General features: G+C 39.5%; 2 protein-coding genes across 6 annotated transcripts; one reads left to right on the top strand and one right to left on the bottom strand.

The window, feature by feature from the left end:
- Nucleotides 1-576: 576 nt before the first annotated feature.
- emc1 (ER membrane protein complex subunit 1) lies at nt 577-11902 on the top strand. Its single transcript, XM_006785451.3, has 22 exons — nt 577-731; nt 1193-1320; nt 1408-1473; nt 1581-1674; nt 1761-1889; nt 2063-2189; nt 2346-2504; nt 2687-2854; nt 3158-3229; nt 3493-3591; nt 3836-3932; nt 4549-4665; nt 5251-5450; nt 5667-5816; nt 6085-6246; nt 6474-6593; nt 6706-6843; nt 8035-8208; nt 8398-8608; nt 8748-8832; nt 8920-9049; nt 10893-11902. The coding sequence occupies exons 1-22, from the start codon at nt 640-642 to the stop codon at nt 11070-11072; spliced, it is 2898 nt and encodes a 965-aa protein (XP_006785514.1). The 5' UTR covers nt 577-639; the 3' UTR covers nt 11073-11902.
- A 581-nt stretch (nt 11903-12483) lies between these two features.
- On the bottom strand, nt 12484-20828 carry errfi1b (ERBB receptor feedback inhibitor 1b). 5 transcript variants are annotated; one of them, XM_035905738.2, is made up of 5 exons: nt 19840-20298; nt 16399-16519; nt 16139-16297; nt 15603-15724; nt 12484-14802 (listed from the first exon to the last, which is right to left on the bottom strand). In XM_035905738.2, the coding sequence occupies exons 3-5, from the start codon at nt 16183-16185 to the stop codon at nt 13826-13828; spliced, it is 1146 nt and encodes a 381-aa protein (XP_035761631.2). In that variant the 5' UTR covers nt 16186-16297; nt 16399-16519; nt 19840-20298; the 3' UTR covers nt 12484-13825. The 5 variants fall into 5 exon arrangements, with proteins under 5 accessions (XP_035761631.2, XP_035761630.2, XP_035761632.2 ...); XM_035905737.2 differs by lacking the exon at nt 19840-20298 and adding an exon at nt 20466-20828 and having other exon boundaries at nt 16139-16519; XM_035905739.2 differs by lacking the exons at nt 16399-16519; nt 19840-20298 and adding an exon at nt 20466-20828.
- Nucleotides 20829-21123: the final 295 nt, after the last annotated feature.

Genomic DNA, 21123 nt, shown 5'->3' with positions numbered 1-21123 from the left:
ATAGTTATACGACACCTTTTGATTCCAAAAAAGCCCACAATAGCAACAGGACTTTATCCAAGATCATTAAGTAAGTAAAAAAAAAAAAAAAAAAAAAAAAAGAGTAAATATTAATTCATATAATAAATTAAAGAAAATAAATATTTTTATTGTCTAATTTCTGACTGCACCACACAAGGCCTAGAATGCACTGCTAAATAAATAATAGAATATTAAATACACAAATCTTCTTCGTTTTTCTTTATTTAATTGGTTTTTATTTTCGCTTTTTTAACGTGTCGGGGTGCAGCCTATGTCTTCCACCTGAATCCTGTTATTATCCCCTGTGGTACCATTATTTTTAAATGTTATCATTTGTGTTTCTGTCACATGATCCCATCACACATTTTTCCACACATGAATCAATCTCGGTCTTACACTATTTTTTTCAATAGTGATCTGCTTTCTTTTTTTTTCTTTCAGTTTAGGATTTGGTTCAATCCATGAATATTTGTTAATCTGAAAGGTCACTACCAGGACCGACGCTGTAACCTTTACAACCTTTAGGGGGCAGCACTTCTCCATCGCAGAACAAAAAGGAAGTTGTTCGGCTTCCGACTTCCTCCTCCCGTTGAAGAGCAAGTCAGAGCTGCTGCAGCAATGGCAGAGCTAATTTTGCTTTGGCTTAAATGTATCATATTATACAATGCTGTCGATGCTGTGTTTGAGGACCAAGTAGGAAAATTTGATTGGTAAGAGGAGTCAAGCGAACGATCAAATGTGTGCCGATTGTGTTTTAATGTGGAAATGCTAATGTTAGCACCTGTCAAAGCAGCTAACTGCTAATCGGTGGACTTTGAATGAGAGAACAGGTCAAAACACATCAGAATGAATACAAACAAATGTAAATTTGGTAGTTAATTTCAGGAGGTGTACATATCTCCATGGTTTATACATTAAGTAAATCATTGGTCCCACTAAATTCAGCAAGTGAAACGCGATAGAAAGTGATTTAAAGGTAATAGGAAAACGTTGTAGCCAATCTGATAATAATCAATAAACTAGTGTCATGTAGTTTCGGCTTTTCAGTTTGAGAAATATGTCTTTGCACCGGAATTGGATCCATGTGGTCATTAAAACAATGGTGTCACTATGATCATGGGTGAGCTGGATGACAGTCTGAGTGCTTGTGCTTTCTCTTCATGTTTCACAGGAGGCAGCAGTATGTAGGCAAGGTTCGTTTTTCTCATTTTGACACACATGTGCAGTCATCCAAAAAGGTTATTGTAGCAACAGAGAATAATGTTTTTGCCGCACTCAATACAAGGACCGGGGAACTCTGTGAGTATGTTGTTCGTTTGAAAGACGAAGTTGTCATATATTAGGTATAGTCTTTTGTTGTCACTTTGTTATCAATGTCTGTTACAGTCTGGCGACATGTTGATAAGTCTGGACCCGAAGGAAACATTGATGCTCTTTTGCACCATGGACAAGGTGATTTATTTTTTTTGTAATGATTCTAATCATGTATTTGAATTGCAGTAAAGTTTAAAGATTTTTTTAAAGTTCCTCCAGTTGATGAAACTGTGTTTGTGTCCTAGATGCGATCCTAGTGGTTGGCAATGGCCGCCTGCTGCGATCCTGGGATGTCAATGTTGGTGGTTTGAACTGGGAAATTGTGCTCGACTCTGGAAGGTGATTATTACCTTGAGGTTAAGAATGGTCTTTATTTATTAATTTATTTGATTAAATCTTACCTCGCTGCTTTTCATATGTTCAAGTTTCCAGAAAGCATGTCTAGTGGGACAGCAAGGCACAGTGAAACATGTGGCTGTTTTGAAAAAAAACATTATCTCTCTCCACTACCTTTCTAATGGCCATCAAAAATGGATAGAAAATCTACCAGATAGGTATGTTTTTATATTAATGTTAATTTTGTGTACTGATGTTCTCTGTTTCAATGAACATAATTCTACACAGGAATTCATTTACCACCTTGAAGGCTTGTAGAAAATACCACACAGTGTTGCAAAAACAGTAGTTTTATTATGAAACGTTTGTCACCTTCTGTTTCTCTCCACAGTGAGACTGTGGATTACCAGACTGTTTATTCTGGAGGAAATGGTGAAGTTTATGCTTTGGGAATTGTTCCCCATTCCCACATTGTTATTATTGCTTACAGCACTGATGATGGAGAAATAATCAAGCAGGTAATCCTTTTTATTAAAGATAGTATTAAAAAAATTGGCCTAAATTTAACGTATATAAAATAGGTAATTTGTTAAAGAACAAACTAACTTAAACACTGAACAAGTGGTCAGTATATAGAATGATTTTTGTGAGTTTCTTGTTTGTAATGTTTTCAGATCTCAGTTGAAGCTCCGTGGCTGTCCAACATAGTGGCCAGCTGTGCAGTGATTGGTCAGGGGGTGCTGATTTGTGTAGACTCTGCAACTCCATCGCTGTACATGTACAACTTAAACCCAAATATGGATGATTTACAGATGACCCAGATCCCCCTGCAGGTATGATTCTAACAAAAACCTTTCTAATGTACAAAATTACCATGTATGTCCTCTGCTTTAGATTGGGTACATTTTAAATTCTGCCTCTCTCTTTCTCAGCTCTCCACTTCTGTGTTCTTATATGTTCCTTTGTAAATGCACAGTTTTTCTTTTACAGTCTTCTCCTGTTTGTCTTCTCACAGTCACTGGGACTTGAAGTAGCTCCAGACTTTCAACCGGTCCTGGTGTCTCACCAGCCCAACTCAGCCCATCAGCCTCTGTCTGAGTTCTTCCTTCAGCTCGGCCCTGATAACTTCCTGCTTCTCCAGTTCAACAATGGTCAGATAGTTACGCTCAGGGATTTCAAGCCAGTACGTAAGCTTTTCTCTATATTTTTGTTTCAAAAACATTAGCCTGTCCTGGTATTGCAGTTGTTCTGCTATATCAGCCAACATCAGTAAATAACTGCAAAAATGTAAATGTGGCTTGGCATCCTTCCCAAAATATTTTATTGCCCTGGGAAAATGTCAAACATAATACTGTTAAAAACGGCCAAATACGATCCCTTTTTTTTTTTCTCCAACCTGTGACATTTTGTTGAATGTATTGTTTTTCTACAGAAACATGATGTCTTTTGTTGTATTATACAGAGCTATATCCTTTGATTGTTGTAGGCCTTGCTGGTTTCCTTTGCAACCACTGGAGAGAAGACCATCGCTGCTGTTATGTCCCCCAAGAATAAAACTGTGAGTTAAAGTAATATTTCACCTTTAGATTTATGGGTTTTGATGTGTTTTAGCTGTTTTCTTAGTCATAAATGCATTTGATTTTAGAAAGCAGATGTGTAATACACATATTGATTTACTTAATGTAAAGGTTAGACTTGTTACTGTAAGTTTTTTTTCCATGTCTTTCAGGAAACTATCTTATAAGTGTGTTTTGGGGTTTTTGTGTCTTGTTTTTTTTAAAGTTTTTTATTGGGAGATTATTATTTGTTTCTTTCCCATAGGCTTGCAGTATTAACCTCTTTAGTGCTGAAACTGGACGAAGACTTCTAGATACAACACTGATTTTCGTTATGGACCCTAATGGTGGCAAACCAGAGAAAGTGAGTCAGTTTTCTTTCCTGAGGTACTGTGGGAACTATGGCCTTTCAGAGCAGGCAGAATTTTCTAAACACAGGTGCAGTCAGTTCATTTCAGTATGATGTGGAAAAAATAAGACATGCTGGTTTCTGGGCTTTCTTTGAAAATATAGACAGTACTTTTTTTTTATGCCAACTTTAGTAAATGTGCCCCATAGTGTGTTAGTGATGGCTTTACAATAGAAGTAAATTATATTCTCTCTTTCAGATCTACATACAGCCATTCTTGAAAAAAGATGACTCTGTAGGCTACAGGGCCATGGTGCAAACAGAGGACCACACACTCACTTTCATACAACAGCCAGGTATGAGCGGCAAAAACAGGAAGCAAGGAAAGAGTGCTCTTTCAGGCTGGACTGATGCTAATGTGAGCAGAGCTATTGATGCTGCAGGACTTTTTTTAATTATAGTTTTACTAAAGCTAACCAAAGTAAAATCCTTCTCATTGTACTCAAAAGAGCAAAAGAAGAATAGACACCCTATTTTTTCTGGAATGTGTTTTAGCAAGGTCAGACAGAGGCATGAAAACTTCATGAATACTCATACTGTGGTCTGACTGCGGTGGGTTTCTGTCAATCAGTAGGCAAATTAAATGTAAGTGAGGAGTCTGGGTGTTTGTTTAGTGTTGAGAACTTGGACATTTTTCCCAAAGCGCATAAACTTGTAAGCTGTGCAGTGCCTCATGATAATATTTTTGGTTTATCCCACCTCTTAATCATCATGGTTGCTGCCAAAATCTGACCACGGTGTGGACAAATTTCCTAATGTACCTACAGTCCTGTCTTTTCCACAAGAATGATGGGAAAACGCGTCTCATGATGTAATTAATGGAAGGCGTCAACACAAACTGCATACAGCCGCAGGGTGTGGGAAATAGAATGAATAAACGATTGCAGAACAATAATGATTCTTGCTTTCCAGGGCGTGTGATGTGGATTAGAGAGGAGGCCTTGTCAGATGTGGTGACAATGGAAATGGTGGATCTGCCCCTCACTGGAACGCAGGCTGAGCTGGAGGGAGAGTTCGGCAAAAAGGCCGGTAAATGTCAAACCGAAATCTTTGCTGTATTTGAATGGAGTCATGTAAATCTCCTTTACAAAGCGTAAACTCAGCAGAACTGGATGGTGTCTCCATTAATGGTTCCATAACTTAGAATTTCTAATCATTTCTGAGGGTTGTTGCATTTGCTTTTGTCCTTACTTAAACAGCTCAGCTGTTTCATCAAATCGGCGAATTTGCTATATTCCAGTTTCGAACATATCTTTCGCGTGTGTGTTGATATTACTGCTTTAATTTTGTTTGTTTTTGTCCTGTTTTTTGTTATTGCTGCTTATGGATTCAGCCATTCAAGGTAACAATTCTGTGCCTTTTTTCAGCAAAACTTGTTTCCTTGTCTTACGGTTAGGACTTCCTCACATTCAGTGAACCATTCCTCTGTTGAACCCTTTGCTTCATTTTATTTCACTCTTGAAATAAATCCTGTATCCCTGTGTCCTTGTTGTTTCTCGCAACGTTTGTTGTATTTAAGATATGAAACATGACGCGGATCAGATGTTAAAAATTTGAGTCAAGTCCCCTGAAGGTCACTTAGCGGCATCTGTGCTCTTGTTTACGTTTGTCCAGATGGGCTGATGTCTATGGTGTTCAAGAGGCTGTCCTCTCAGCTCATCTTGCTGCAGGCCTGGATCTCTCACCTCTGGAAGCTGTTCTATGACGCACGCAAGCCTCGTAGTCAAGTTAAAAACGAGGTCACCATCGAAAACCTGTCCAGAGATGAGTTCAACTTGCAGAAGATGATGGTTATGGTCACTGCATCTGGAAAAGTATTAAACTAAAGCTTATCCTGTCATTTAGAAATGGTTTGTTAGTGTTTCAGGCAGGATGAGCAGCGCCACACAGTTGTGGTCAAACTAGATTTGGTTTATTTTGTCTAAAATCAGGCAGGCTTGAAGGGAATTGACACACTGATAAATAAACTCGGATTAGTCATCTCACTTTTTCCTGCAAGATTCATTCTTTTCTTCTTCTCCTTTTTTCAGCTCTTTGGGATTGACAGTAAGACTGGCAGTATTTTGTGGAGGCACTACCTCAATGATGTCCCATCGAATGCAGCGTTCAAACTGATGGTACAGCGAACGACAGCGCACTTCCCTCATCCTCCGCAGTGCACGTTGCTCATCAAAGATAAGGTAACTTATTGCAAAGGCTCTGTGTTTAGAGATTCAGGTTTGGTGTCAAAGCTCTTATCTTGCAGGCTGACAATATGGATAAAGCTCAAATAGTTGGCAGGGAAAAAAACTGACCAAATGGTACCTACAGTTTTCAACTTTAAAGACAAGACAGGCTCAGTAAAAGATAAAAGTAATCTTAAAGATACCCACTTGACAGATAAAGTACTGACCTGACCTGTAAAACGTGATTAAGGTTTATTTTCTTTGTTCTATTTTTGGTCATCAGGACACAGGGCTCACCACACTGCATGTGTTTAACCCCATCTTTGGAAAGAAGAGTCATGTGACTCCACCTGCTCTACCTCAGCCAATACTTCAATCACTCCTGCTGCCACTCATGGACCAGGATTATGCTAAAGTTTTGCTTCTAGTTGATGATCAGTACAAGGTTTGTAGCAAACTGTATACATTTACACATTCACTTTATTGCATCTCGAAGCCATTTCTATATGAATACTCATCATGCTGCCTCACAACTGCTCTATGTCCCATTAATTATACTGTTTACATATTGTGCATGACCACCAGGCAGTAGAACACTGTTTAACACTGGCATTGTGTGAGCTGTCGGTTACCTGCAAACAAATGATATTCATCTTGCTCGCCTTTTCCCAGGTTTCTGCGTTTCCTTCTACGAAGAACGTACTGCAGCAGCTCCAGGAAATGGCCTCATCTATATTCTTTTATCTTGTTGACTCCAGCCAGGGAAGACTTTCTGGTTACAGACTTAGGACGGCAAGTGAAACTTTTTGAACGCATCATTTCCTGATTCTCATAGGAAACCGTCATGAAACTATACCCAAGTCACAGACAGAAAAAGTTCATGTGTATCATTTTGTGTTCTCAGGACTTGTCCACTGAGCAGATCTGGGAAGTTGTCATTCCAATGGAGATACAAAGGATTGTCTCTGTCAAAGGGAAAAGGCCTAATGAGCATGTCCACTCGCAAGGAAGAGTAATGGGAGACCGCAGTGTTCTCTATAAGGTACCGTAACATCCTTTTTAAAACACATTTTTAAAATTTATTTTTATTTAACTTTTATTTATACAGGTAGACCCATTCATTTACAAGATAGATCTGTTCTAGACAAACATTAAAATTACAACAATAAAAGAAACAGTAAAATAGCTAAATTTGTCTAATGTACACAAAGATAGGAACAAGTTCCCAGTGATACTTTCTCAAAAACACTTGTTTGTCTTTGAAGTATGCAAGTGAAAACAACTGAGAAAGCTTCAAATCCTTCTGGTTAAGATTATATTATTGACTTTATTCTGGCTCGATTTTGGTTTGTTTTGGCTCAGTTTTCCCTCTTTGCTCTAAAAGACAGTAACGCCCCGTCTTGTGACGTAAACTTAAAAACTCATCTTTCCAAGAAATCTTGTAACCCATGTCACTGTTTTCCCAGTGAATCACATTCTCCCTTTGACTGCCCTCTTTTAGTAAGAATTCACTGCTAGTACTCCTTACTGTTGCCTTTGTTGTGATTTATGAATCACCCGTGAAGTGTGCTCTTGCATTCATTATTTCAGAGAGTAGCACAAGAAGATAAGGATAAAAAAACATTAGAAATCATTCACTAGGACAGTTTATAGCGGTACATCGAGTAGTGCTTGAGGTTTCCTAGAATTGTTGATCTGGATAGGCTGATGGCCAGCTGACTGCCATATTTGAGACCTTGTTGCAAGTATTTCCGGTCATATTTTTTGTAAGCTAGATTCCTGAGAAGGCAAATGTAACTTAACATAGTCAAGAACCCTCCTTTATGGACTGAAAAATAAATTTTCCAACCTTTTTTCATAAATGAAACCAGGTACAAAAAACCCCCAACTTATTTCCCTACTACAAAGAAAAAGTCAGTGCGTTAATGCGGTCCTACTTGGTTGTAGTGGTTTGCACTTTACACATTTGCTTGGCAAGCAAATGTCGTTGGTTGGACTCCAGCCGGAGACACAAATCCCAGTTTGGGTTTGCGTCAGGAAGGGCATCTGGCGTAAAACTCCAAATCAAACATCCGGAGTGGCCCAAAAGTAGCTTGAGTGAGGCTCTGCTTCATTTGACAACAAATTTATCTTAATTAACGATAATATGTATTATTAAATTATAAATTAATATGTACTTTTGTGCTATTATATTAATTTAAATGTCCAATTGTGTTCTAACTAATTTTTATAGTACCTGAACCCCAATCTACTGGCTGTAGTGACTGAGAGCACAGACACGCATCAGGAACGCAGCTTTGTCGGGATCATCCTGATTGACGGTGTGACCGGCCGCATCATCCACGAGGCTGTTCAGAGAAAAGCCAGAGGACCGGTGCATATTGTGCACTCTGAAAACTGGGTGGTGGTGAGCACGCTTGTTTGCTACAGTCATGTGTAGGGATTGAAATAATTACAACCACCTTTTGTTGTCTTGCTTTTTGCATCGTTACAGTTTGAAGGCCATTTGTTCAAAGCACATAACTAAATGGAGGAACAAAGGGGAAATATTGAGGGTTATATTTATTGTGTCCCCTTCCCCTGTGTGACTCCGCAGTATGAATACTGGAGCACCAAGTCACGTAGGAACGAGTTCTCTGTAATTGAACTGTATGAAGGAATGGAGCTCTACAACAGCACCGTGTTCAGCTCGCTGGATCGGCCACACGCTCCTCAGGTTCTCCAGCAGTCTTACATTTTCCCCTCCGCCATTTCTACCATGGAGGCCACGCTGACTGAAAAGGGCATCACCAGCCGCCATCTGCTCAGTAAGTGCTACTCGGTTATATTGCTGTTTTCTGTGTTTTTTTGGCTTTTAGTTATTACATAATGTGTTAGAAATAAAAAGTATTTTCAGCACCGGGCTGCCCTTTTGTAATATGTTTGTTTGAATTTGCTTTGTCATAGTTGGCTTGCCGTCTGGAGGGATTTTGTCTTTACCAAAGATGTTCCTCGACCCACGAAGGCCAGAAATAGTATCTGAGCAAAGCCGGTCAGTCCTCAAGTCAGGCTTAGTGTGAAAATGAAAGTCAGATTTTTCTTTACTGTTATGTGTCTGACTTGTTAACTTGATCTTCAGTGAGGAGAACCTGATACCCTATGCTCCAGAGCTAATGATCCGTACAGAGTGGTTTATCAACTACAATCAGAGTATATCAAGAGTGCGAGGTATTCACACTTCCCCGTCTGGACTGGAGTCAACCTGCCTGGTGAGTCTGCCTTCAAAGTAATGAAAAGCACATGACAGCACAGTGTACGATTAAAATAAAATGGTTTAAAAACCATTTACATCAGATATATTTGGTTTAAAATGGTACAAAGACAACCTATCAAATGTTGAAATTAAGAAATTTTATTGGTTGAACCACACACTCATCGGCCACCGCACTGGGTCACCTGTTCAACTACTTGTTTACATAAATATCTAATAAGCCAATCACATGGCAGCATTGTAATGCTCAAACTGAGCATCTTAATGGGGTAGAAAAGTGGTTTAAGTGGCTTTGAATGTAGCATGGTTACAGATAATAATCTGAAAAACAAAAACAAAATGTCCAGTGATCAGGAGCTCTCTATGTGAAAATGTCTCATTGATGTCAGAGGTCAGAGGAGAATGGCCAGAGTGGTTAAAGCTGACAGTAACTCAACACATCGAACTTTAAAGGAGATGGACTAAAGCAGGAGTAGATCACACCAGGTGCCACTTGGACCAGAATCTCTGAGCAATGTTTCTGGCACCTTGTTGAATCTGTGCCATGAAGAATTAAGCCAGTTCTGAAGGCAAAATGAGGTCCAACATCGGACTAGCAAGGTGTAACTAATGAAGTGGTCAGTGAGTGGATATAAGATGTAACTGTGGCAATCGGAGCATGTTTAATATCGTGTTGCATCATTTCTTCTATGGGGTTCATAACTGAGGGGAAACAAACGCTGTTGTTTTAAAAGTGAAGTGTTTTCCCATCTTTGGTAGATATATTGATTTCAGCTGCTCAAAAGTTAATGGCGTACTTTACTAGAGTTGTGATCCTGAAATAATTGATACATTCCCTGGAAAAAAAGACTGGGTGGATAAAAGCATGTTGCTCTGAGATTTTCATATCATTTAGCGCACAAGCTCTGTGCACGTTTTCTCCAACCGTATTACCAAGCTGTGAGCCGCGCACTAAGAGCAAACCCACTGGTCCCTTTTTAAGCCTGTAGTATTCCAGGTTCATGGTTTCCAAAAATATTTTCATATTTTGATCTTTCATGCCGCTGAGCAGTTTTTTTCCACTCTGCCTCAGTCCATCTTACATGAGCTTTGGCCTCGCAAATGTCCTGGCCCCTGCGTCTTGTTTATGTTTGGGGTTTTTTTGGGGGTTTTTTCCACATAGTGGAGTTTTAACTTGTTTTTGTGGACGCAGCAGTGAACTATGTTCAGTAGAGCTCATGCACGATTTTCCACAATGGAATATTGTCTTGTTTTTTAACCAAAGCTTGGCTATTCAGTATCTGCTTTTGACTTTCTTCCCCACTTACGAGGAATTATTTGGATCCTTTAATATCATCTGCCATAGATGAGAAATTCCCCCAGTTTAAATTAAATTGACAGTGGTTTTAAAAAACCGTTTGCCCACTCAGTCTCTGTCTTTCGCAAATGGTGAAATCCTCCTTGGTTTTACTTCTGTGAGGCTCAGCTTCTCTTGGATGTTTTTTTTGTATAGCAAATCATGTTACTCAGTAACCTAATTAGTTGTGAGAATGTTCCACCGGATCTTTTTTTTTTTCTTTTTCTTGGTATAGCATTATGCAACTTTTCCAGTCTTTTTTTTTTTTTTGCCCCTCCCCCGTGTTGCTGACGTCAAATTCAAAATGAGTTCAGAACATTTTTTTTCTTGTTTAACGTCCAATTTAAAGCATCTTCAAATCATTGCATGTACATTGTACACCGCATCACAACTATTTGGAAACAGGGCTGTAGATGATTTCTTATTTGGAAATGTATTGCCACCACTTGGTTTTCCTCCCCAGTTAAATAAAATCTTAATATGACAAATTTATTTTATTTTTTAGGTTGTGGCATATGGTCTTGACATCTACCAGACACGTGTGTATCCCTCGAAGCAGTTCGACGTACTAAAAGATGACTACGACTACATGCTGATCAGTAGCGTGCTTCTTGCCCTGTTCTTTGCCACCATGATCAGCAAACGCCTGGCAGAAGTTAAACTGCTCAACCGGGCTTGGCGGTAAGGCGACGGTTAAAATCCTACATCTGCCAGCTCTGTGGCTGCACGAAGGACCTCGGCTCCAAGAGATGAGACCGCTGAGGCCGTGCCTGTCCAAGAACACAGGTCAAAGTTCAATAAGGCCCATAAGGAACTGCAGGGGTGAGGGGACAGTGGGGAGGGGGTGAAATGAGGGGTTAGCAAAAAGTTTTTGTGTTTATTTTTTAACTTATTTTGCAAAAATGAATTATTTCATAGTAGAATAATTGTTCTTTTGTGAAATGTCATTTCGATTAAATGTTTAACACAGCTAATTATGAACCGATAAAACCGGCCAATTTATTAAACTATGGAGCTTGAAAACTTCTGCTCATGTGAAAGTTATTTTAGTTTTCCTGGGCCTTTTTTTTGTTTTGGTTTTTTGAGACATTTCTGCATCACTGGACTGATCTAATATAAAGCGATAACAAATGTGGAGCTGAGGGAATAGTCAGGAGAAATGCGTGAATGTGAGCATGAACTCGAACAGTACCATAGTGGAAGGGTTTGTTGGTTTTTTTTAGCCTGCTGAATCACCTTGATACTCCAGTCCCGTTTGGATTGTTGGCAAATGAGCTGTGAATATGAGCTGTGAGGTGATAATGTAGCATGTACAAGAAATGGTTTTTTGAGATGTCTGAAAACCACCAAATGAACTGTTACACTGTTGCCACCATCACATGATGAACCAAGGGAATGGGAAGAGACAGTAGCCTTTCTTTTATGTACATCTCTCATCTTGTAGCTCATACTTTTATGAGAAATTTTCCACATAGCTACTGTTGATGCTCCATTAAAATTTCTCCCAAAACTCCATTCTGAGCGCTTTAGTTTGTTGTTGTTCTTCTTCTTCTTCTTCTTCTTCTTCCTCTGTCAGCTGCTCCTTTTAGGGTTCTTCACAGCTGATCATCTGCCCCCATCCACCTATATTCTGTCACACCAACTCTCTGCTTTTGATTATTATTATTATTGTTGTTATTAGTAGTAGTGTTGTTGTTATTATTATTAGTTCAATATTCCAGTTGCTTGTGACATGATCCTCTCTAAATAACAACATGTGCTTTTTTATTATGTAGTGCCTGAAAGTTCAATTAGACATGGGATGGCAGCCTGGTTTCACCCTAATGCCATAAAAACATATATGTTCATAGGTTTCTCAGTTCCTCCATAACAGATCCAGAACTCATGGGAGAGATATATTCCCCACCTGGCTTGGGATGAACTCTGTATGAACTGCAAGAGGTGACCAGGGTGAGGGAAGTCTGGGCTACCCCTGCGACCTGAACCCAGATTATAGATGGATGAGACAATAAAGTTTATCTTCTCTTAAAAAAAGGAGGTCAAACTTAGAGAAAGCTCTCTATATCATAGCTTGAGTGTGGAGAATGAGGCAATCCTAGAATGAATAAGTTATTTATTTCTATAAATAGATTAAAGACAATTTTTACAATTGACACAGAATTATGAACTTACAAACAGCCTTTGAATGGGCCAAATCTGATACAGAACCTTCATGAGAACTTCATAGAGGTTGGTGTAACAAAGGTAAATGTGGGCCTGCACCTCAGCAGTGTAAACGTAACATGACTTCCATGCCCACACAGTAAAAAAAAAAAAAGTATACACAACATCAGATTTACATCATTAAAAATTTTCATGAGGATCAGCTAATGACAATTTTTCAGCTCTATTTACAAATACAAGTAAAAACTTCTGACTTGCTCTTCATATGTTTAAAGACCTGTGAACATAAGTGTGACTGCAGGTTTTCAACAAAGTTTCTAATGAAAATGAATTAGAATCTAGCTTTAAATACACACTGATTAAAATGAACAAATTGACACTTTAAATGCAGATGCTGAATTTTCTGTAGTTAATGTAGTTTGATGTAAATTTCTAAACTCTGGGAGTAATAAGGCTATCTTATCTCAATCAGCTTTGTGATACTGAAATCATAAGCTAATTCAAAAGCGCAAACAACCAATATTAGCTGCATCGAGTGTGTGTGTGTGTGTGTGTGTGTGGGGGGGGTGATCTAACATGTTCATTTGCATATTTACTATAAAATTTGTTAAGAATTTTTAGACTTGCACTTGGCTAACTCTTTATAATCTGGTATTTTTTAATGGAGCACTTTATTAAGTTTACCTGAAAAGATGCTAAAATATTCAAATAGTACTTTAATTATTTGGAAAAACATCAAATCTATCAATACATTATATTTTTCAAGCAGCATTGTGATAAAAAATAACAGACGTGGAACAGTTTGGCACAAGCCCAGCTTGTACATTTATAAAGACGTGCTCTCTTATAAGGTATATGTTGCATAGCTAAGGCTGTTTTTAGTGGTATGAGCATACGACTGTCAGACTTTAAAAATTTATAAGTGATCATACTTTTTTTTTTAGTAAGAAAACGGCAGTATCTTAGTTATCAAAAACTCACAAATGGTGATAGAAAATAAATATCTGTTCTCTATTTGTGAAAATACTATATTAATTTTGTGTTGTCGTTGTGGTCGAAGTAGAAGAGACGTCTCTAAAATACTGATTGGTAAAATGTTCAGTCAAAAAAACCTCGTGGATATTACACCAAACACATGTCAGTCAATGAAAATACCAATACGTTACACATATGAGCAGATATTATCGCACACTGTACAGTTGTGTATCACAGAGTGATTAATAACGTCAGTCACCGTTTTGTACTCGTCTAGTTTCAGACATGGTGAGATGATTTCTACCTTTTCTGCCAGAAGCTGCTGTTCCCTGTCTTAGCAGGTTCACTCAGGAGTCTTTCTCTTCTCTCTGTGTTTGCCGGTCGGCCCGGCGGCAGCAGGATGTAGTGCGTCCCGCTGGCCTTTCTGCCATCCTTCAAAATCGGAACAATGCAGGGAGAAAACTGGGTTGCAGGTGGCTCACCTGTCATCTGTCTCAGCAACGCCTTGCTGACATATTTGGGGTTAGCAGCAAAACTCTGAGTGGCAGGCATCACTCCATTGATATAAATTGGAAGACTTTTAGGGCTCGGGGTGCGTGGTGGACAGGGTGGGACTAAAGGCACCCTAGGAGGGATTTTGGGAGGTTTGTCTTCATCGGTCCCAGTCTTTGATTTTGGTGGGATGGGGATACGAGGAGGGATTTGTGGCCTGTCAGTGGACCATGATGAGGTGCTGGCGTGTGGTTGGGTGGAAGGACCCGAGCCAGAAAATTGGATTCTAGGTAAAAGGTTCTGGTCTGGCCGTTTGGCTCCAAAGGTATCCTCAGCTTCCGACACCACAGGCTGGATTTCATCTCTCTGGTGACCAAGGCACCAAATGTCGGCTGCAAACCTGCCTCCTCCAAATGTTGGCCGGTCCTCTCTGCTTGGCCAAGAGAAAGCCATGGATCCAACGCCAGCATCTTGGTAGGCATAATTTACTTGGCCAAAGTCTTTGCTGCTGTTCCTGCAGATAGGCTTTGGGCAGCTTTTGGGCAAAAGGGGCCGTCGGTCACTGGTAAAGAACTCAACCTCACTATCAGCTGCTTCATCTGACATAAGCTCCTCGGGGTCTGGCAGAGGTGGCAAGGGTTTGGCCTCCCTCTGATCAACCCCGAACACTGCCTGTCTCTGGGAAGAAGGAACCACCTGGTCTCCCTCAATGGGCAGCAGCATGTTGTCTGATGCTAGGTGGTAGGAATCAGAAAAAAATGGAGGCTGGGAGAGAGAGGGGTTGGCTGCGGAGAGAAAAAAGGGCAAAAAAAAAGGAAATGTGTTAAAACAGCTGGCACAAAATGCTACGTTTGCTTTTATACTGAGAAAGCAAATTGTTATGTAAGGCTTTGCTATCGCTGTTGTCTCCTCCAGTGCAGAAACAACTCTCAGAGGAAGAAACATGGAAAACAACTTGCTGCCCAACCGCCTTATAAAAACGTACTTACTGAAGATACTGTACAGGAAACGGGAGTAAAAACATCCTGAAAACACCAGCTTAACCTATCGCCTTCTTCGTCAAACATCAGCCACAACACCCTGATTAACAAGGGAATCGTCATTATCTGCAGGGCAGGCCACAATCTTAACTGAGCTTCCCATAACCTTCTCTGTGGAAACATCCAACGTGCCCCAGACTGCAGGAACAGCTGGTGACTGGGGAGCGATAGCTTCCCCTCCTCCTACACCCCGATCTCTTTCCTCTGGTACACAGCTTAGTACTGTGATGGCAAACTCACTTGCATCCTGTCTAAATACTGTTCTACTAGACAAATGAGGTTTAAAGGGGTTTTTTTTCTCTAATAAAAAACAGTGCATAACTTCACCTAATTTAACAAACATAACTCTTCACATCCTTTCAAAATTTCAAAATAATGAAAAAAAAATTGCCAGAATTTCTACAATTTACAGTAATAGCAGATACATACTGATAGTGTTCCTGATACATACAAATTCAAAGCAGAGGAGCTATGATAAAGTTCATGCATCCATGCTAAATCAGTTTCCTTCATTCGTGTAACACTAATATCTGAAAAAGACTCACAGTTAAACTCGCTGGCCATTTGCTGTTGCTGTTGAAGCTCCTTCAGGGTTTGCTCTGTGTAAGCACTCAGGCCAAAGCTCTGCACTCTGCAAAGCAGGACAGGTTGAGAAATCCATACAGATCTGTGCACGATGGTAAATCATTCCAAATCAGTCATTATAAGACGAGCTTAACAAATGCATTAACAGGACATGTGTTCAGTTGTCCTTTTTCTATTTGCATTATAAAACAGTAACAAGTTACTGGATTTCTTTTCTGAGCCAGACTCTGTGTCTATGATTGCCAGACACTGTTATTTAGTTTCATATTATCTTGCTATATACATATATAATAATCCTGCATGACTACATGTAGTTGCTCATGCTAACATTTATCCCTTCTCTGATATTTCTCTTTTTTTCCTGCTCAGATTTACATGCTCAACATTTTGCAAAGCTGCCACAGATTCACAGATAATAATAATAATAACAGATTATTTACATTTAAAAAAAAAAAAAATAGTATTAGTATTAGGACTTGTGTAGTGTTAATTGTACCTGTTCAGGTCATGCTGTCTCCACAAATTATTCTGACTCCTGGCCATGATGTAGAAGAGATCGTGTTCTTATAAGAAGCTCTGTTTGATATCGATCTAAAGCTCCAACACAAGTCAGCTCCGTCAAACCCATCACAGCCTCATTCTAGCCAGTGGTAAGCTGTTGAAGAAACACTGACATTAGAGTGCAAGGGGATTCATCTGGCTATCTTTTACATTCACATCTGGCTTTTGCATTACATCACATCATTCAGGTCACACCTTTGCTGATGTGAAATGCCCATAAGCAGGGTACAGCTGGATCTCATCACCGTCCATCACACTCAGCTGCACGTTCTTATCTTACCAGGCAAGGCGAAAGGCAGCAAACAATACAAGATAACTGCACATACACAAGCATACAGCATATATTACAGACAGATGGACTACTTCATGAAAATTGTATATAAAGCTAAGTATTTTACATTGAATGAGTAACATATAACAAAGTTCAGAGGATGTAACATTTCATGACATTCTTTATGTTTAGTATGTAGATTTGCAGGATTGTGAAAAACATTCATATCATTCACATTTCACTGTAGTAAAAGTATCATTACACAACTATATCCAATAGCTTTTTCCTATTCTCAAAAAGGTTATGAAAGCAGTGCAAAAGAAACGCTTACATTTTGAACATATGCCACTTTTCACTAGACGCAGTAAACAAACGACTTGCGATACCCCGCATGTTTTAGGTGAGCCTTGAGGAAACAAGAGTAACAACAAAAGCCAAGAAAATTGCTTCAGCCTGCTCTCTCAGCCACCATATGTATCCAGTTTAAAGCTATTTGTCTGATGAGCAGGGTATTACACAACCTCTGGGTCAGATGTGGGAGGGCGACAGTACTCCTGCAACCTCCTTCGTCTCTGTGCAACGCTCCAGTATCTGCCCTCACAAAAGGGGCTTATTGTCCAGAATTCCTGTGATGCTGAATGACAAACTCCACCGCTGAGACGGCCCCAAAGCACCACGATTATAGATGCACTTGAAGGAAAATTTAGTTTAAGTCTGACAGGGTCACAAGCCCTAACCTTGTTAGCCTACTGGCTGAGAACAAAAGTGCACTTAAAAAGTGGCACAATGCGAATGACTAGGAAATGCCTTACTGTTAAAATATTTTAAGGGGTTAAGGTGAGAGAGAATTTTGTGCAGACAGGTAAAGCAATGAAATAAGTACAAAGAATGTACGTGACTTCCATGCTGATGATTAAGATTCTGAACTAGCACATATCTATAAAGATGATGACTGTTTCTCCTGATATGATGCACAGCAACTGATATCAACCTTGCTGTTGCGGTTTTGGCTTACGGTCAGATGTGCAGCTCAGGTTAAGCAGACCATCAGACAACTGAAGGAGTTTAAAACTGAGTGGTGCCCCTGTGTCTTCCCAGCAGTGACGCAGCAAAGCACCCAGCTGCATTGACTCAATGACATACCTCAAAATCTTTGTTCTCCCCATATATTGTACTTTACATATTTGTGCTTCTTCTTGCATTGAAAGCAACATTTAGGATTAAAATACAATAAGGCGGACACATACTGTGCTTATGCAATGAAATAAAAAGACCCATTTCACATTAAAATGAAAGCACCACACTGCCTGGAGGGCAACCCAAGGTCTCCATTCTACTATCACTGCAATCTTTCGCTTCAAAGACCTGCTTTGTTTCCTGTCCATGATAACTCCAATGCCGAAGTGGGAAGCAAACAATGCAGAGCATGCAAAGGAAACCCAACTACAAACAAAACAGTGACTCAAGCGTGGATTTGAATATTAATGCTATCCTTAAAACAACCAACTGTGGCGTCATTTCCACCCGTGAGCCTCGGAGATGGAAGACACAGACTAATTATGAATTCTACCGGCAATTACTCAGTGTCCATGAATGGAGCCACTCTCGGGCATGAATGGGCCTTTGTACCACTTTGGTGCACAGCGAAGCAAGCCTGAAAATACAAGTAAACTCTCCCATGAGGTTAGGACTAGAGATACGCCATGGAGACAAGCTGCCACGGCCAAGGTATGAGTCTGTGCCACAAAAAGTCCCCTGCGGGGGGGACTGCGTGTGTTGGCACAGTTGGAAGGACAAGCCAGAGGCTGAAGAAAACAGTTTGTTTAGTACATGCAGGGTCCTTGGTGTGTTGTCCTTGGCAGTCCCCACCTCAACTTTTTTTCAGGCAATAGACCACTCAGTGACCGGGCCTTCTTTACACACGAGTTGATTATCCTGGTGGCGTGAAGTTTGCACCTTACACACACATACATACACACTAATTAAGTCTGCTAAGCTGTGGGACTAACTACAAGACTGCGCGCCACAAAACGAAACAATAAAGCATTTGATTCAATGAGAGAAACCGTTTTAACAACAAGATCCGCAGCCCAAATACAAGTTTATTCACCAAACTAATCTGGGTTAAATGTGACTGCGGCTTTCAAATTTTTTTTTACAATGCACTAACAAACCAGACCTTTAGGTTTATCTGCATGTACTGATTTTTAATGGGTCACCAGGCGAAGCCCATGCTGTAAATGTGACAGTTTAGTGCAGTTCATTAGATCCTGACATTTCCACCGTTTGACTTCATTCAACTGGCGAATAAAAGAGGCATATGAAAAGATGTTTGTGATGATATTTAACAGAAAAAAATGCAGTTTTAGTACTTGCTTTTTGCTTACAAAAAATATAAAAAATAATTAAATAAACGTGTTAAAAATCTTTTGTTGTTACATATCTAATATTGTTACATAATATTAGATATGTAACAACCTATCTAATATTGTTACATATCTAATATGTAACAAGAGGGTAGGTAGACTTTATAGTCTACTTGCATGTCCGAAATGTTTTGTTTCTAATAAACTAAAGTCTAGATAGTGTGCAGAAAATGAAGATTTTCACATTTTTATAGTTTGAAAAAAGCACAACTCCACCTGGTCATGGGTCACATCGGCATGTAGTACATTTTCACATCATATGTAACCATTAAACTATATATTTATAGTTTATTTTATTACTATATTATATTATTATTATAACACAGCCCACGTTTAACTCTGGGTCATGCGCTTTTTACTGTAAATTATTTTACATTATATTACTGAAGTCACTTTTTTTTACACTTTTTGAATGATAGTTGTAAACCAATTTTGACTCCCTCATTTTATTATATTTTTGTGCTTTAAATTATACGAAAACTTCAGACAGACATAGGATTACTGGTTTACTCTCTATCGCCTACTAGTGGGTGAAAATGGAAGTGCCGAGCAGTCCAAGACCTATCCCGCCTCGACGTGACTTCCCTCGGCGGACGCGAGTGAAATCCCTCAGTGACTCAGAAGTACAGTGCGTTCCATTAGATAAATAACTTCCTCTAGCTGGTCTACTCACACAAATGTCCAGCTTACAAAATGCTGTCCACACACATCTGAACTATACAGGCTCTACTCAGAGAACAGACTAGAGTGATTTCTGACCGGCTCTTTTTCTTGTTTTCGTGACGTCCCAGTGTGGAAAACACTCGTATACACTTAGTAACAGAGTAACATTCACATCACATACAACACAGCATCTGACCGTCCCGTGGTAAAGGCAAAGGCAACAAAAAAGAGCCAATATTCATCAAACAACTTTTATGAGAACGTGACGAGCCTCACCAATCAAATGCTGCTTATCCGTCACGTACAGCTGGTTTCGTTCGATCGCCCTCAGTCCCAAGCGAGAAATGACACTCGTGAGGCTAAAATCCAGTCTGTCAGTCAACCCTGACCCATGTGCATCGACCCTCCTCTGTCAACAACACTGGGAGGTGAAACTCATTTTGTCAGAGTGACGCGGGTTTCCACATCTCCTTATAAAAGAACTCAACACCCAGAACACGTTACCGTAACTCCACCCATGGCTGCCTTAAAGGGGAAAAATGCCTGTAATTCTTTTTACATCACTCTACTAGGAAATGCACTGAATACTTTACTAAGTTTACTTTACTATTTGATTTTTTTAAATTTTAATTAAATGTATTTTTTGAGTATGTAGTTAGAACCCAATTCTGTCCAACATAGTTTTGACTCTATTAAATGTAACTGATAATCTGTAATTATTTTTCACATTACATTTTTACATACACATGATAATGTTATAAAATATGATTATTTGTTCTCAATTAAACTATACAAATCATCTCCCTTTGACCAGGAATAACATTGAAATTGTACTTGCTCATTATGATATCAGCAGTAATTCACGTTTCTCTTACGTTTCATCTCTGTACGCTTTTACTCACCTTCCTGAACTCTTCCGTCAACTGAAGTGTGAATCTAACAAGATGTTTGTCTGCGCAACCTTCAGGTTTCAGGACACCATTCATAAAATCTATTTCCTTACTGTCAGTGGAACTAAGACTCTGTAGAGCTTAAGGATCTATGCTTAAATCTATTGAGCATTTCCCCTCCCATTTTATTACGTCGTTTACCCTACACTAAGTATGCCTCAGCAGGTCAAAAAGCAAAAATGTCCTTTATTTTATTTGTTCCCTGTAATGCATGTACAGGAAATTGCATTTCAAGCAATTGTGGCCTGACTTGTGTGGGAGTCAGAAAGTGTGTGGGTGGATATTGGCGTGTGTACAACATAAGACTGATAAAGAGTTACAAGCACTAGATTGGCAGATCAGACATGAAGGATGAGGACTTGTTTTGAAGCCTGCATGTCACAAAAGAGTTGACTGTGTGTGTGTGTTTGTCCTGTGTTTGTCCTCACCCACGCTGAGAGAGGCAGAAGGACAATATGAGAGGCCATTTACCAGAAAATAACAGGGAAGTGAGTGCGGGCTATTCTTGTTTTCACCACAGGGTCCAGACCACACTGAGCTTACAGTCTTCCCCCAGACTGCCATCTGATCTTTTTACTGCAGTAACAGCACAAATAAATCCTTAGGCAAA

The sequence above is a fragment of the Neolamprologus brichardi genome, chromosome 20, assembly GCF_056152115.1.
Source record: "Neolamprologus brichardi isolate AB-2024 chromosome 20, ASM5615211v1, whole genome shotgun sequence".
Lineage (NCBI taxonomy): Eukaryota > Metazoa > Chordata > Actinopteri > Cichliformes > Cichlidae > Neolamprologus > Neolamprologus brichardi.
This window is presented reverse-complemented; position numbering and strand designations above follow the sequence as displayed.

Coding starts and splice junctions, on each gene's coding strand:
- emc1 (XM_006785451.3), top strand. CDS start 640: ATGGCAGAGCTAATTTTGCTTTGGCTTAAATGTATCATATTATACAAT. Junction 3,933..4,548: donor CACTTTCATACAACAGCCAG/GTATGAGCGGCA, acceptor CTTGCTTTCCAG/GGCGTGTGATGTGGATTAGA. Junction 6,247..6,473: donor TAGTTGATGATCAGTACAAG/GTTTGTAGCAAA, acceptor GCCTTTTCCCAG/GTTTCTGCGTTTCCTTCTAC.
- errfi1b (XM_035905737.2), bottom strand. CDS start 16,185: ATGGCCAGGAGTCAGAATAATTTGTGGAGACAGCATGACCTGAACAG. Junction 15,725..16,138: donor AGACAGCATGACCTGAACAG/GTACAATTAACA, acceptor CATCGTGCACAG/ATCTGTATGGATTTCTCAAC. Junction 14,803..15,602: donor AATGGCCAGCGAGTTTAACT/GTGAGTCTTTTT, acceptor TTCTCTCCGCAG/CCAACCCCTCTCTCTCCCAG.